At 46.0% G+C, this 14,940-nt stretch overlaps 2 protein-coding genes across 2 annotated transcripts; both read left to right on the top strand.

Annotated features, from left to right (window-relative positions):
* The first annotated feature begins 1,134 nt into the window (after positions 1 to 1,134).
* Positions 1,135 to 11,234, top strand: vps16 (VPS16 core subunit of CORVET and HOPS complexes). The gene is made up of 24 exons (XM_079336446.1): positions 1,135 to 1,324; positions 2,387 to 2,475; positions 3,266 to 3,357; positions 3,443 to 3,571; positions 3,717 to 3,861; positions 4,080 to 4,195; positions 4,308 to 4,430; positions 4,499 to 4,554; positions 5,339 to 5,428; positions 5,840 to 6,011; positions 6,714 to 6,845; positions 6,951 to 7,078; positions 7,208 to 7,243; positions 7,498 to 7,606; positions 7,675 to 7,809; positions 7,889 to 7,997; positions 8,074 to 8,171; positions 9,535 to 9,639; positions 9,719 to 9,796; positions 9,909 to 9,995; positions 10,092 to 10,174; positions 10,386 to 10,482; positions 10,596 to 10,699; positions 10,774 to 11,234. Exons 1-24 carry the CDS (start codon positions 1,275 to 1,277, stop codon positions 10,913 to 10,915), a joined length of 2,505 nt encoding a protein of 834 aa, XP_079192572.1. The 5' UTR covers positions 1,135 to 1,274; the 3' UTR covers positions 10,916 to 11,234.
* A 425-nt stretch (positions 11,235 to 11,659) lies between these two features.
* rgn (regucalcin) lies at positions 11,660 to 14,300 on the top strand. Its single transcript, XM_079336400.1, has 8 exons — positions 11,660 to 11,756; positions 12,572 to 12,742; positions 12,829 to 13,011; positions 13,091 to 13,188; positions 13,355 to 13,469; positions 13,550 to 13,681; positions 13,789 to 13,943; positions 14,023 to 14,300. The coding sequence occupies exons 2-8, from the start codon at positions 12,577 to 12,579 to the stop codon at positions 14,071 to 14,073; spliced, it is 900 nt and encodes a 299-aa protein (XP_079192526.1). The 5' UTR covers positions 11,660 to 11,756; positions 12,572 to 12,576; the 3' UTR covers positions 14,074 to 14,300.
* Positions 14,301 to 14,940: the final 640 nt, after the last annotated feature.

Here is a 14,940-nt window from a genome sequence, read left to right as displayed (position 1 = left end):
AACAATAATAATAATTCTTATTATATTAATAAACAATGATCGGCACTGAAGGGGTTAACTCCCTCTTTTTTTTCTCTCTCTCTCTCTCTCTCAGCAGATCAGTGTCTCTCTACCACACCCAGTGGGGAAGGGCTGATCCCATGACAGCGAGATCACAGAGGGCTGTTGCCATGACGATTGAGTCTGTGTGTGTGTGTGTGTGGTGTTTTCGAAGTGAAGTCATCTGGAAGGAAACCTTGCTTGCCCCGTCTCTGGCGCTCATTCTCTCTCTCTTGCTCGCCCCCTGGTCATGGTTGGGTGTGTTGACTGAGCAGGGTGAAATGTTCTCTGGGTTCTCGTGTTAGAACCCTTGGAATAAATGTTTCAATCTAAAGATAGTTATTCATCGTCCTTTGTGACAGATTTCTGCTGGCTTGTGTGGCGATAAAATATGAACATTGTTCTGGTGGAACATATGAGAACATGGTGGGATCTTAGTGGAACTCAGAGGTGACCTTGGAGAATATTAGAAGAACCTTTGAGCAAACTGCTCACCCCACAAACCAGCACGAAACGCCTCAGATCTGCCAAGACCATCTGACTCCAAACCCCCAGGACCAAGCTGCCCCCCCCCCCGGCTCGGGAAGGCTCTCTTACCCTACAACTGCTGCTTTTAGATCTGGTTTTATGCTCACGTTTTTTACTCGATTGATTTGAATTGTTAGACTCTTATCTGTTGTTTTTATGGTGCTGCGGCACCAGATTTTCTTTTAAATGTAAAATTATTACTTTAGTAAATGTTGATGCCATCAAAGTTGGTCTTTAGAAGGCCCTGAAGGTTTCCTTCTCTGCAGGGTGGAACCACACAAACAGGAAGAGAGGCTCACATCATGGAATTCAAACCAACACAATAACCTCATTACTCTGTCACACGCACGCACGCACACACACACACACACACACACACACACACACACACACACAGTAATGAGGTTATTGTGTTGGGTTGAATTCCATGGTGTGAGCCTCTCTTCCTGTGTTCTTTGCCTCACTGATATTACATTTATTTATAAACTCTAACATTACGTATTATTGATGCATTATTTATGATTTATGGTCATCTTTTGTTTTTGTCCTTTGTTTACAGCGTTGATATAAAATATAAACTCATAAACATGCAAAGAGCAGCCGCTAGGCGGCGACAGAGTTTGCTGACCGTAGAAGAAGAAGAAGCAGAATGTTGTTGATCAGCTGATTGAAAGCTCGAAACTGTTCATTATCTGGAGAACAGCACCATGGCGTTCATCACCGCTAACTGGAACCCGCTGGGAGAAGCTTTTTATCGGTCAGTTTATTTCCGCTTCAGCGTTCACATGACAGAGGTTAGCTCAGTGGCTAAATAACTGCAGGCTGCAGATGGAAAAGGCTAGCTGTTAGCTGTGTGGTAACAACAGCACGCTGCTAACGTTAGCTCTGCTAGCTCACTCAGCTGTACTTCTCATGTCTTTTAAATTACATCCACGTTTACTTAACGAGAGTCTCAGCCAGAGCCACCCTACCCCCTACACCCTAACCCCTACACCCTCACTCTGTTAGCCCGACAAACCGTCCTTTCATCCGTAGCGTCACGTGACTTTGCCATTGACAACAACCCAGTAAACGTTTATATTTCATACACAGGCTGAGATCCTGATACTGGTCTATGCTGAGATCCTGATACTGGTCTATGCTGAGATCCTGATACTGGTCTATGCTTAGATCCTGATACTGGTCTATGCTTAGATCCTGATACCGGTCTATGCTTAGATCCTGATACCGGTCTATGCTTAGATCCTGATACCGGTCTATGCTGAGATCCTAATACTGGTCTATGCTGAGATCCTGATACTGGTCTATGCTTAGATCCTGATACTGGTCTATGCTTAGATCCTGATACCGGTCTATGCTTAGATCCTGATACGGGTCTATGCTTAGATTCTGATACCGGTCTATGCTTAGACCTTGTCCCACACTATTCAAGTCCCGGTCAGGAGGGTCAGGGAGTTCAGCACATATGAGCAGCATGATTTTGTCTTATTTTACGTTTTTTTTTATTACATTTCTTTAAAGCTCAATACTTTTAGTATAATATCAAATATCACTTTTATTTATTATTTATTATTTATTAGGGTCTGCAGGTTGTTGTTTTTTTTGGGGGGGAATGGTGGCTCATTTGGAGGGAGCATGGCCCGTGAATGCACCCCCATGATGCCGAGACTGCATACAGACAGTATTACAGTCTCACTGTGTGTGTGTGTGTGTGTGTGTGTGTGTGTGTGTGTGTGTGTGTGTGTGTGTGTGTGTGTGTGTGTGTGTGTGTGTGTGTGTGTGTGTGTGTGTGTGTGTGTGTGTGTGTGTGTGTGTGTAGTAAAACAGAGCTGTATGAAATGTGCTGGAACTTGAAGGACGGACTCGGAGAAAGTTTGGTGGCTGCAGCTCCGTATGGAGGACCAATAGGTGTGCGCACACACACACACACACTCACACACACTCAGTAATGAGGTTATTGTGTTGGGTTGAATTCCATGGTGTGAGCTTCTCTTCCTGTGTTCTTTGCCTCACTGATATTACATTTATTTATAAACTCTAACATTACTTACTCATTATTTAGGGGCTAGAGGTTATTAATGATGCCTAACCATCTCTCTGTCTGTTAGGGTTAGGGTTAGGGGTCAGGGGTTAGAGGTTAGGGGTTAGTGGTTAGGGGTTAGAGGTTAGGGGTTAGTGGTTAGGGGTTAGGGGTCAGGGGTTAGAGGTTAGTGGTTAGAGGTTAGGGGTTAGAGGTTAGGGGTTAGAGGTTAGGGGTTAGGGGTTAGAGGTTAGGGGTTAGTGGTTAGAGGTTAGAGATTAGAGGTTAGAGATTAGGGGTTAGAGGTTAGTGGTTAGAGGTTAGAGATTAGAGGTTAGAGATTAGGGGTTAGTGGTTAGAGATTAGGGGTTAGAGATTAGGGGTTAGAGATTAGGGGTTAGAGGTTAGAGATTAGGGGTTAGAGATTAGAGGTTAGAGGTTAGAGATTAGGGGTTAGTGGTTAGAGATTAGGGGTTAGAGATTAGAGGTTAGAGGTTAGAGATTAGGGGTTAGAGGTTAGAGATTAGAGATTAGGGGTTAGAGGTTAGAGGTTAGAGATTAGAGATTAGGGGTTAGAGGTTAGAGATTAGAGATTAGGGGTTAGAGGTTAGTGGTTAGAGGTTAGGGGTTAGGGGTTAGTGGTTATTAATGATGCCTAACCATCTCTCTGTCTGTTAGCTCTCCTCAGAGAACCACACAGGCGTTCTCCGAGTTCTCGTCCTCAGTTAGAGATTTATTCTGCATCTGGAGTCTCCGTGGCTAGCTTCCCGGTGAGTTGTTGATGGTGTATCTTCTGGGTCTTCCTTTCAGCTCACAGTCTGACTGTACCTGTCTCTCTCCCTGTCTGAATCTCAGTGGAAGAGTGGTCCTGTGGTTCACCTGGGCTGGACGGTCAGTGACGAGTTGTTGTGTGTTCAGGAGGACGGATCGGTTCTAATCTACGACCTGTTTGGATCCTTCAAGAGACACTTCAACATGGGCCTGGTCAGTTTGACCATTCTGTTCTCTAGCACACCTGTATCCACCTTTGTCTGTTACAACACCTGCATACCTGTCTAACCCTTTCACTATGGGCCTGGACCCTAACCCTGTTTAATACCCTGAGACTCTTTCCTTGTTGTTGAAACAGGAAGTGGTCCAGAGTCAGGTGTTGGAAGCCAAAGTGTTCCACTCTCCTTATGGAACAGGTATTGCCATTGTAACTGGATCTTCACGTTTCACCTTGGCAACCAACATTGATGACCTGAAGCTTCGCCGGTTACCAGAAGTCCCAGGTAGAACCTGTAGAACCTCAGTTTTTACTCTGGTTTAAAAACTCTGGACATTTTTATTCACTGAACTGAATTTTTTAAATGTCTGTCTCTGTCTGTCTGTCTGTCTGTCTGTCTGTCTGTCTGTCTGTCTGTCTGTCTGTCTGTCTGTCTGTCTGTCTGTCTGTCTGTCTGTCTGTCTGTCCGTCCGTCCGTCCGTCCGTCCGTCCGTCCATCTTCAGGTCTGCAGGGGAAGCCGTCCTGTTGGGTCGTCCTCACTCAGGACAGACAGACTAAAGTCCTGCTGTCCATTGGTCCTGAACTCTTCATCCTGGACAACACCGCATGCACTGCTGTGGTAAGACAGAAAGACTGATAGACAGAGAGACAGACGGGTAGAGACAGGTAGACATAGTCTGTCCGACACCGGACCACCCTTACCCGTCTCCCTCTGAACCATCTATCTGCAGGTCCCTCCAGGTCTCAGTCCTCAGGCTGGTAGTATTGTCCAAATGTCCGTATCGTTCAGCTATAAATACCTGGCTCTCTTCACTGACACTGGACACCTGTGGACAGGCTCCTCCAACCTCCAGGTAAGCGTCTCTCTGTCCTGTCTCTGCCTGTACCTGGGGATTGTTCAAATCTGACTTTGTTTCTCCAGGACAAACTGGTAGAAGTGGACACCAAAAAGTCAACACCGCCCAAACAGATGGTTTGGTATGTACACCTATATACCTGTCCGTCTGTTAGCACACCTGTATACCTGTCCGTCTTTTAGCACACCTCTATACCTGTCCGTCTGTTAGCACACCTCTATACCTGTCCGTCTGTTAGCACACCTCTATACCTGTCCGTCTGTTAGCACACCTCTATACCTGTCCGTCTGTTAGCACACCTGTATACCTGTCCGTCTGTTAGCACACCTCTATACCTGTCCGTCTGTTAGCACACCTCTATACCTGTCCGTCTGTTAGCACACCTCTATACCTGTCCGTCTGTTAGCACACCTCTATACCTGTCCGTCTGTTAGCACACCTCTATACCTGTCCGTCTGTTAGCACACCTCTATACCTGTCCGTCTGTTAGCACACCTCTATACCTGTCCGTCTGTTAGCACACCTCTATACCTGTCAGTCTGTTAGCACACCTCTATACCTGTCCGTCTGTTAGCACACCTGTATACCTGTCCGTCTTTTAGCACACCTCTATACCTGTCCGTCTGTTAGCACACCTCTATACCTGTCCGTCTGTTAGCACACCTGTATACCTGTCCGTCTGTTAGCACACCTGTATACCTGTCCGTCTGTTAGCACACCTCTATACCTGTCCGTCTGTTGGCACACCTGCATACCTGTACGTCTGTTAGAACACCTGTATCCCGGTTTGTCTGTTAGCATACCTGCATACCTGTCTTAATTTCACATACAGGTGTGTGCAGGTGAACATGTCTTTCTGCAGCCTGTCTGTCTGTTAACCCATCTCGCCCCCTTTACCTGTCCAGGTGTCGCAGACCAAGGAGTCAGCAGCCATCTGTGGTTCTGATGTGGGACAGACTGCTCCTGGTGGCAGGAATCTGCCAGGACACCATCCAGTATCCTCGAGTTAAGACTGGACCTGAACCAGATCACACGTGTCACCATTTGTGAAGGAGCTTCTGGAGCTCTTAGAGAATCCCTGAGGGCCCGTCAAGCTTCTTTCTAGAATAGTGTTCTCAGTCTGACTGAAGCACGGGTTCGGGTTCGGGTTTGTCATTTAAAGGTGTTGTAGATGCTTGTTCAGGTTCTCCAGAGAATTTGTAAGGTCATCATTGTGCATGTGAACGTTCTCCTGAGGTTCTTTAAGGTCATATTGAAGCTTTTTATCGGGATTATTTAGAAACATGAACTTGTTCAGATTCTTGAAGGTGATGACGGTTAACGTGTTATCTTTGATCTTTGAAGTCTTACTCTGAGTCAAACAATGGAAACAAAATATTTGGTTGACCCTTGACCTTCAACCTTAGGTTCCCTGTAGAGGATCAGTGTGTTCTTGTTGGAGAACTAGACGGAGTCCGAATCATTAGCTCCACCCATCAGGAGCTTCTTCAGGAGGTTCCTGTGGTCTGTCAGGACATCTTTAAAATTGCTTCAATGGCTCCTGGAGCTCTGCTTCTGGAGGCCCACAGGGAGTACGAGGTAAGATACTTACTGTCTGCACACCTGTCTGTCTGCACACCTGTCTGTCTGAACACCTGTCTGTCTGCACACCTGTCTGTCTGCACACCTGTCTGTCTGCACACCTGTCTGTCTGAACACCTGTCTGTCTGCACACCTGTCTGTCTGCACACCTGTCTGGCTGCACACCTGTCTGGCTGCACACCTGTCTGTCTGCACACCTGTCTGTCTGCACACCTGTCTGGCTGCACACCTGTCTGTCTGAACACCTGTCTGTCTGAACACCTGTCTGGCTGCACACCTGTCTGTCTGAACACCTGTCTGTCTGAACACCTGTCTGTCTGAACACCTGTCTGTCTGCACACCTGTCTGTCTGAACACCTGTCTGGCTGCACACCTGTCTGTCTGAACACCTGTCTGTCTGAACACCTGTCTGTCTGAACACCTGTCTGTCTGAACACCTGTCTGGCTGCACACCTGTCTGTCTGAACACCTGTCTGTCTGAACACCTGTCTGTCTGAACACCTGTCTGGCTGCACACCTGTCTGTCTGAACACCTGTCTGGCTGCACACCTGTCTGTCTGAACACCTGTCTGTCTGCACACCTGTCTGTCTGAACACCTGTCTGTCTGCACACCTGTCTGTCTGAACGCCTGTCTGTCTGAACACCTGTCTGTCTGCACACCTGTCTGTCTGAACGCCTGTCTGTCTTTCTGTTTGCAGAAGTCAAGTCAGAAGGCTGATGAGTACTTGAGGGAGATAAAGGAGCAAAGCATGCTGGGAGAAGCAGTGAGACAGTGTGTGGAAGCAGCAGGACATGAGTATGACTCAAACACCCAGAAGTCCTTACTGAGGGTGAGAGCATGGTGTTTGTAAAGTAACAGTGTTCTCACCTGTTCTAAGGTGTAGCAGTGTTCTCACCTGTTCTAAGGTGTAACAGTTCCGTGTTTTGTCCACCAGGCAGCGTCCTTCGGAAAGTGTTTCCTGACAGACTTCTCTCCGGATCTTTTCGTGTCGACCTGCAGAGAACTCCGAGTTCTAAACGCCGTCAGAGAGACTGACGTGGGGCTGCCACTCACACACACTCAGTATCCTCACTTCCAGGTGCATCATGGGAAAGAAAGTCAGCGCTAACTTATGACCAATCACATGTCTGATCAGTCAGTCAAAATCAATCTGTTGCCATAGTGACAAGCTCCTTAACCTTTTGACCTCAGATTCAAACAGTTGACTCTACAGGTGCTGATCGACAGGTGAGTCAGCTCCACCTGTCTGTCTGCTGTTTTCACCTGTCTGTCTCTCCTGTCTGTGTCTCTTACCTGTGTGTGTCTCTGCACCTGTTTCTCTTACCTGTGTGCGTCTCTGCACCTGTCTGTCTCTCCTTTCTGTTTCTCTTACCTGTCTGTCTCTGCACCTGTCTGTCTCTCTCCTGTCTGTTTCTCTTACCTGTGTGTGTCTCTGCACCTGTCTGTCTCACCTGTCTGTCTGTGGTCTGTCTGTCTTTCAGACTGGTTTACAGACAGTTTTATCCGTTGGCGATGGAGATCTGCCGTTACCTGAAGATCCCAGACTATCAGGGTGTCAGCAGAGTCCTCAAACACTGGGCTTCATGTAAGGTAAGCTGTCTCACCTGTACATCAGTCTGATTTACCTTCCAACTCTTAGACTTTGTGGGCGTGTCCAGGTGCAGCAGAAGGACCTATCAGATGATGCCATAGCCAGAGCAGTGTGTGTGAAAGTAGGGGACTCACCTGGGGTTTCATATTCACACATCGCCGCCAAAGCCTACGACTGTGGACGTACCGAGCTGGCCATCAAGGTGACGCCACGTTCACACCTGAACACTGAACACCTGTTTGTATTCCAGGTAACAGAGAGCAGTTTGTTTTGTTCCTCAGCTGTTAGACTTCGAGGCACGCTCAGGCGAACAGGTTCCTCTGCTGCTGAAGATGAAAAGGAGTCAGTTGGCTCTCAGTAAAGCTGTGGAAAGTGGAGACACGGACCTGGGTGAGCCTCTGTAAGCCCCACCCATCAGCTGTCCATCAGGTTAACCATGTGACGCTCACCTTTACTGTGTTTGCAGTTTACACAGTGGTGACCTACCTGAAGAATGAAATGAACAGAGGAGATTTCTTCATGACCCTGAGGAACCAACCGGTGGCTCTCAGCCTCTACAGACAGGTACAGACTACAGACAGGTACAGACTACAGACAGCTAGATGCTACAGACAGCTAGATGCTACAGACAGCTAGATGCTACAGACAGGTACAGACTACAGACAGGTACAGACTACAGACAGGTACAGACTACAGACAGCTAGATGCTACAGACAGGTACAGACTACAGACAGGTACAGACTACAGACAGGTAGATGCTACAGACAGGTAGATGCTACAGACAGGTAGATGCTACAGACAGGTACAGACTACAGACAGGTAGATGCTACAGACAGGTACAGACTACAGACAGGTAGATGCTACAGACAGGTAGATGCTACAGACAGGTAGATGCTACAGACAGGTACAGACTACAGACAGGTACAGACTACAGACAGGTACAGACTACAGACAGCTAGATGCTACAGACAGCTAGATGCTACAGACAGGTACAGACTACAGACAGGTACAGACTACAGACAGGTACAGACTACAGACAGGTAGATGCTACAGACAGGTAGATGCTACAGACAGGTACAGACTACAGACAGGTAGATGCTACAGACAGGTACAGACTACAGACAGGTAGATGCTACAGACAGGTAGATGCTACAGACAGGTACAGACTACAGACAGGTAGATGCTACAGACAGGTAGATGCTACAGACAGGTACAGACTACAGACAGCTAGATGCTACAGACGGGTAGATGCTACAGACAGGTACAGACTACAGACAGGTAGATGCTACAGACAGGTAGATGCTACAGACAGGTACAGACTACAGACAGGTAGATGCTACAGACAGGTAGATGCTACAGACAGGTACAGACTACAGACAGGTAGATGCTACAGACGGGTAGATGCTACAGACAGGTACAGACTACAGATAGCTAGATGCTACAGACGGGTAGATGCTACAGACAGGTACAGACTACAGACAGCTAGATGCTACAGACGGGTAGATGCTACAGACAGGTACAGACTACAGACAGCTAGATGCTACAGACAGGTAGATGCTACAGACAGGTACAGACTACAGACAGGTACAGACTACAGACAGGTAGATGCTACAGACAGGTACAGACTACAGACAGCTAGATGCTACAGACAGGTAGATGCTACAGACAGGTAGATGCTACAGACAGGTACAGACTACAGACAGGTAGATGCTACAGACAGGTACAGACTACAGACAGGTAGATGCTACAGACAGGTACAGACTACAGACAGGTAGAGACTACAGACAGGTACAGACTACAGACAGGTAGATGCTACAGACAGGTAGATGCTACAGACAGGTAGATGCTACAGACAGGTACAGACTACAGACAGGTGTGGTGAGTGAAACGATGGTAGTCCAGTATTTGATGGCTGGTCTCTTGTCAGTTCTGTAAACTGCAGGAACAGGACACTTTAAAGGATCTTTATAATCAGGATGATGATCATCAGGAACTGGCTAACTACTACGTTACTGCCAGTTACAGAGAAAAGGTAAGAACACCGGTTACCTGTTCAGGTGAGAACACATGACACATGTGTAATCAGTCTCTCTCTCTCTACCTGTCTGCAGAGGTTAGACAGCCGTCTGTCTCTCCTACAGTCTGCTGTCGATGAATACAACAAGGCGAAGAACGAGTTCTCTGCAAAGGTAAACTGATACTCAGGTGATGTTCATAAACAAATACAGAGCAGCGTTAATTAATCTTGATGTCATTAGCTTACATCATAAAGGGTGTAAACACCTTCACCTTTCATCTCAGGCCACAGAAGAGGAGATGCGCCTTCTTCGTTTCCAGCGAAAGTTAGATGATGAGAAAGGGGCGGGGCTGCTAGGACTAACCCTACAGGTAAAGAAGGGACTGTGCTTACAGGTACTTAAGGGGGTGGGGCTTTTGGGACTGTGTTCCTTGTGATGTCACTTCCTGTGTGTGCTATGTCTTCAGGCCACCATGGAGGCTCTGCTGGCGTTAGGACTCAACAAACAAGCAGAACAACTTTACAGAGACTTCAGAGTACCTGACAAACGGTAAGCTGTCAGGTGGTGATGTCACTGTTCTCACTCTGCTGTGATTGGTTAAATTTCCACCATAGGAAGCACATGTTAAAGGATCTTCTTTTCTATCACTTACTGTAACTCAGTTGTTCTTCAGTGTTCCTCCCGTCTGTCTCCATACCCGTCTCACCTTTCTAGTACCTGTCTCTGTCTACCTGTGTGTCTCACCTGTCTACCTCTGCAGGTATTGGTGGTTAAAACTGAAGTCCCTGGCAGAGAAAGAGGAGTGGGAGGAGTTAGAAAAGTTCTCAAAGAGCAAGAAGTCTCCAATTGGTTACCTGGTAAGTTCTAAAAAACAAACAAGAGAACACATTTCCCATGAGTCTTTGCGGTCTTTATTTGATTTAAATAAAGAACACATTTCCCATGAGTCTTTGCGATCATTCTTCTTCAGGCATTTGTTGAAGTCTGCATGAAGAGTTACAACAAGAGTGAGGCCAAGAAGTATGTTTCCAAGGTGACACCTGAGCAGAAGGTCAAAGCTCACCTGGCCATCAGGTAAAACTCAGAACACCTGTGACATCATCAGACCATTAAGAGCTCGGTGAAAATGTCTCCTCTTCCCCCAACAGTGACCTCGAAGGGGCGGCAGACGCTGCGATCGAGCGCAAGAACGAGTCAGAGATGGGGGCAGTGCTCTCCAGATGCTCCTCCTCAGATCGCCTGTTGATTGACAGGTTGAACCGTGCCAGAACCTGCCTCGCAAAAAAGTGACCTTTATGTCACTTTTTAAGTTATATATGTCACCATGGCTACCAGGAGTGCTCACGTGTGCGATCAGGCGACCCTGTGATTGATGGAACTGATGTGATGATTGACAGTTGCTTTAAATATTTTCTTCTTCTGTGGTTGTCTGAATCAAAAGCTTCAGTCTGTTTAAACCCCGCCTCCTGAGGGTCACAGTGACGTCAGCCTACCTGCAAACACAAACGTGATGATGTCACTGCGAAAAACAAACAAAACAAAACTGCTGTTTACCTGTTGTATTCAACCTGCTGTTGCTGCTTCACAATTAAAGCTTTCCACCACAGGAGCAGCTCTGTGTTTTCATACAGGAATTATTTGAAAGTTTATTTTAACAAAAGCTTCATTTTAATATATATTTTCAATCATTTATTATTATTTTGGTGCTTTCACCTTCACTGCATGGTCTGTGTTTCCATGGAGACGGTAAGTTGTTAATCAGCGTGCGGATATATTGTTCAAATGATTTTCAATAATAATGATGTCACAGATTTTACATCAAAGCGTTGTTGTTCTCATTTCTACCTGGGCGGAGAAACTAAATGTTTTGAACTTGTTTTCACCGAAAGAGAAAAATATTTTCAGGATGTTTGAATAAAGTTTAATTTAAGCGTTTCGTCTTTAAAACAATTTAATTTGAAAGTAGAAGTCAAAACGTCACTTCCGTTTCATTCAGCGCATAGGTTTCTGTCAGCTTGTTTGGCCAGAGTGGCCGTCATGACGTTTCATGACGTCAGCACGTAAATACGACTCGTGAAGAAGTCAAGTTTTCTGTGAAATCGTTCACAGTGAATCCTGCCGTCTGTTTACGGTAAGTTTAATCTTTTCTTTGGTCTTAAGTTTAAAAGTTAGCATAGCAAGTTCTACAGACAAGCTAGCGCTCGCGCGAACTGTTGTTGATGAGTCATTAAAACTGGTCACGAGCGTCTGCTCCGGTCATTAACCTGCACAGGTGTGTAAATAACTTTCTATTTTGAACTCATTTCAAAAATAAAAATAACGACATGTAAACTTATATAACTCCTCAAGAAAAGTTTTGAAACGTCATTTTGATCAATTATTTTGCCCCTTTAATAACATTAATTACCTTTCCAGTGATTCGTTACCTCCTCCTCGTGCTGGTCACGTGCTGTGGGATTGCATCCCATTCTTCTACCAGGTGTTTTTTAAGGTCAACCAGTGTTATTAAATGGGCGAAATAATTCACCGTAATACAGTTTAATTTAATTTAATAAAAGACTAAAAGTGGGTTTCTTTGAGGAGGGGGCGTGGGGTCAGGGGTCAGGAGGTTTTCCCTCCACTCTTTTTTTTTCTTCTAAGTTTTATTTGAATCGGGACAGATAGAAAAAACATAGATAAACTGGTTTAGTCATCTGATGTATGCATCATAGTGTTTTTAGTACCAAGGCTAGTTTATGAAACGTGTTCCTAGTAGGGCTTTGAGTTAAGAATAACAATACACATTAACGTTATTATAAATACTTAAAAGTAATAATACAGATTAACATTGATTAGATACACAAAACCCTATATATTATATAATGACATGGTGTAAGTAATCTTGCTGTAGTTATTAAATGTAATCTGACTTCCTGTTTCCATGACCAAATATTGACTGGTCTGTAGTGTTGATGATGTCATCAGTGAAAGTGGAGACGGTTGTGAAGGTGGGCGCTTTGATTGGTGAAGGCCCAGTGTGGGAGGAGTCAGAGCAGACCCTGATGTTTGTCGACATCACAGGACAGAAAATTCACCGCTGGAGCCCGACAACCAATCAGATCAACTCTGTGGAGACAAGTCAGCCAATCAGCAGGCAGTAAACATTCACCCATGTTTATTGATGAAATTGTATGAATTAATCAGACCTGTCTGTCTGCATTCAGGTGATACGGTGGGCTTCGTTGTTCCTCGCAGTTCAGGTGGTTACATCGCAGGAGTCGGTCGCAGCATTGTTGCTGTTGATTGGCCAACTCAGGCGATGACATCATTGCTGGAGGTTGATGGGGACAAACCAAACAACCGACTGAATGACGGGAAGGTTGATCCAGTTGGGCGGCTGCTGGCAGGTAGGTCTGTCTCTGTGCCTGTCTGTCTACGCATGTGTCTGAATCAGTGTTGCCATGGTGACAGTATGTTCTGTCTCAGGTACGATGGGGAGGGAGGTGAGACTAGCAGTACGTGAAAGACAAGGATCTTTGTTCTCTGTGGCCTCTGACCTCACCTTGACCAAACACCTGAGTCAGGTAACTGACCTGTCTGTCCGTACCTGTCTCCCTCTCAGGTGGACATATCTAATGGGATGGACAGAACACTGACCTGTCTGTCCGTACCTGTCTCCCTCTCAGGTGGACATATCTAATGGGATGGACAGAACACTGACCTGTCTGTCCGTACCTGTCTCCCTCTCAGGTGGACATATCTAATGGGATGGACTGGTCTTTGGATCAGAAGACGTTTTTCTACATTGACAGTTTGGCTCTGACGGTTGACGCGTTCGACTACGACCTGACCACTGGTCACCTCGGTAACTTTTTTCTTTTTTTTTTTTCTTAAATGTGCTTTGTGTGTCTGCTTGCTCTGTCTAACCATAATTGCGTTATCTAGGTAACCGTCGCGTGGTGTACCGTATGGAGGAGGGGGAGGGGTTACCTGATGGAATGACCGTGGATCTCGAAGGTCGTCTTTGGGTCGCCTGTTTCGATGCAGGAAGAGTTATCAACATCGACCCAACTACTGGTTAGACACACACACACACACACACACACACACACACACACACACACACACACACACATGCGTATATACTGTTTATAAGTGTGTGTGTTTGTGTTGAATGCTGTCAGGTGTGAGGCTGCGGTCGGTGTCTTTTCCTGTGACCAAAATCACTTCCTGTTGTTTTGGCGGCCTGGATTTCTCTGACCTCTATGTGACCTCTGCCAGTCTGGGTCTTGACCAGTCAGAAATGACACACCAGGTGGAGGCGGGACACACCTTCAGGGTAAGATTCATTACCTCACCTTTTAATCTTCACTCCGCGCACAGACCTGGCCATGACCTGTGTGTTTGTGTGTGTACAGGTGACCGGGCTCGGAGTCAAAGGTCGTCCTCCATGTGCTTTCTCTGGATGATCTTAAGGAGGATCAAGCAGCCAATCACAGCACAGATCCCTTGATAAGAATCATTTACATAATAATTAAACTGTGGACTGATAACATTTGACCCAAGCAGCTGAATAATTGAAAAGAACTTATGAGCTAATCAAAGCTGAGGATTCTGGGTAATATAGATACTGTGATTCACCTGCCTGTAAACATGTTTTAGCCTGTCTACCTTTAAATAGATTGAGCCATCGTCATCGTCTTCATCAGTGTTTTTATTTACACAAGAATCACAACAAACAAACAACATCACAGCTTCTAGAAAATGTCGCATAGAAAAAGTTGTGCTTTTTTTTTTTTTTTCTCTTTCAATTTGAATTCTTTAAGGGCGTCCACATCTGCTTGTGTAATCAAGGTGTTTTCATCATGTGAGTCCAGGCGGATCCAGGTAAGTCCAGATGCATTAAGCAGAGTCCAGGTGGATCCAGGTGTGTTCTGTGAGTCCAGCTGCTTTCTGCTTCTGCAGACAGTCCTCCTCGGGGGTCTCATCATTAAATCCGGACTCGGGTGAGTTTTCTCTTCTTCTCTGGTTTAAAACTTGTGGTGCAGTTTAGTCAAACCACTGTGAGTGGCAGATACAAAGGAAGCGCCGCCTGGCTGCACTGAGTCACCCTTTGTTTGTAAGACAGTTCTGAGGATGGTGATGGGTGAGGAAGAGGATGAGCCTCAGTAATAGCAACACTAAATGCTAATGTGATGCTAAATATGGTTTCCAACTGGGAGGCTAACTGGAGGTTGGCTTGCTGGCTAACTAACTAGGAGGCTAACTGGATGCTCAGCTGACTGGGTGTGGGGCTCAGTAATAGAACCTGGACACATTCATGACACAGGAACCAA

Source organism: Symphodus melops, assembly GCF_947650265.1.
Source record: "Symphodus melops genome assembly, chromosome: 23".
Taxonomy (NCBI): Eukaryota; Metazoa; Chordata; class Actinopteri; order Labriformes; family Labridae; genus Symphodus; species Symphodus melops.
The sequence above is the reverse complement of the archived record's forward strand: the minus strand, read 5'-3'. Positions and strand labels throughout refer to the sequence as shown.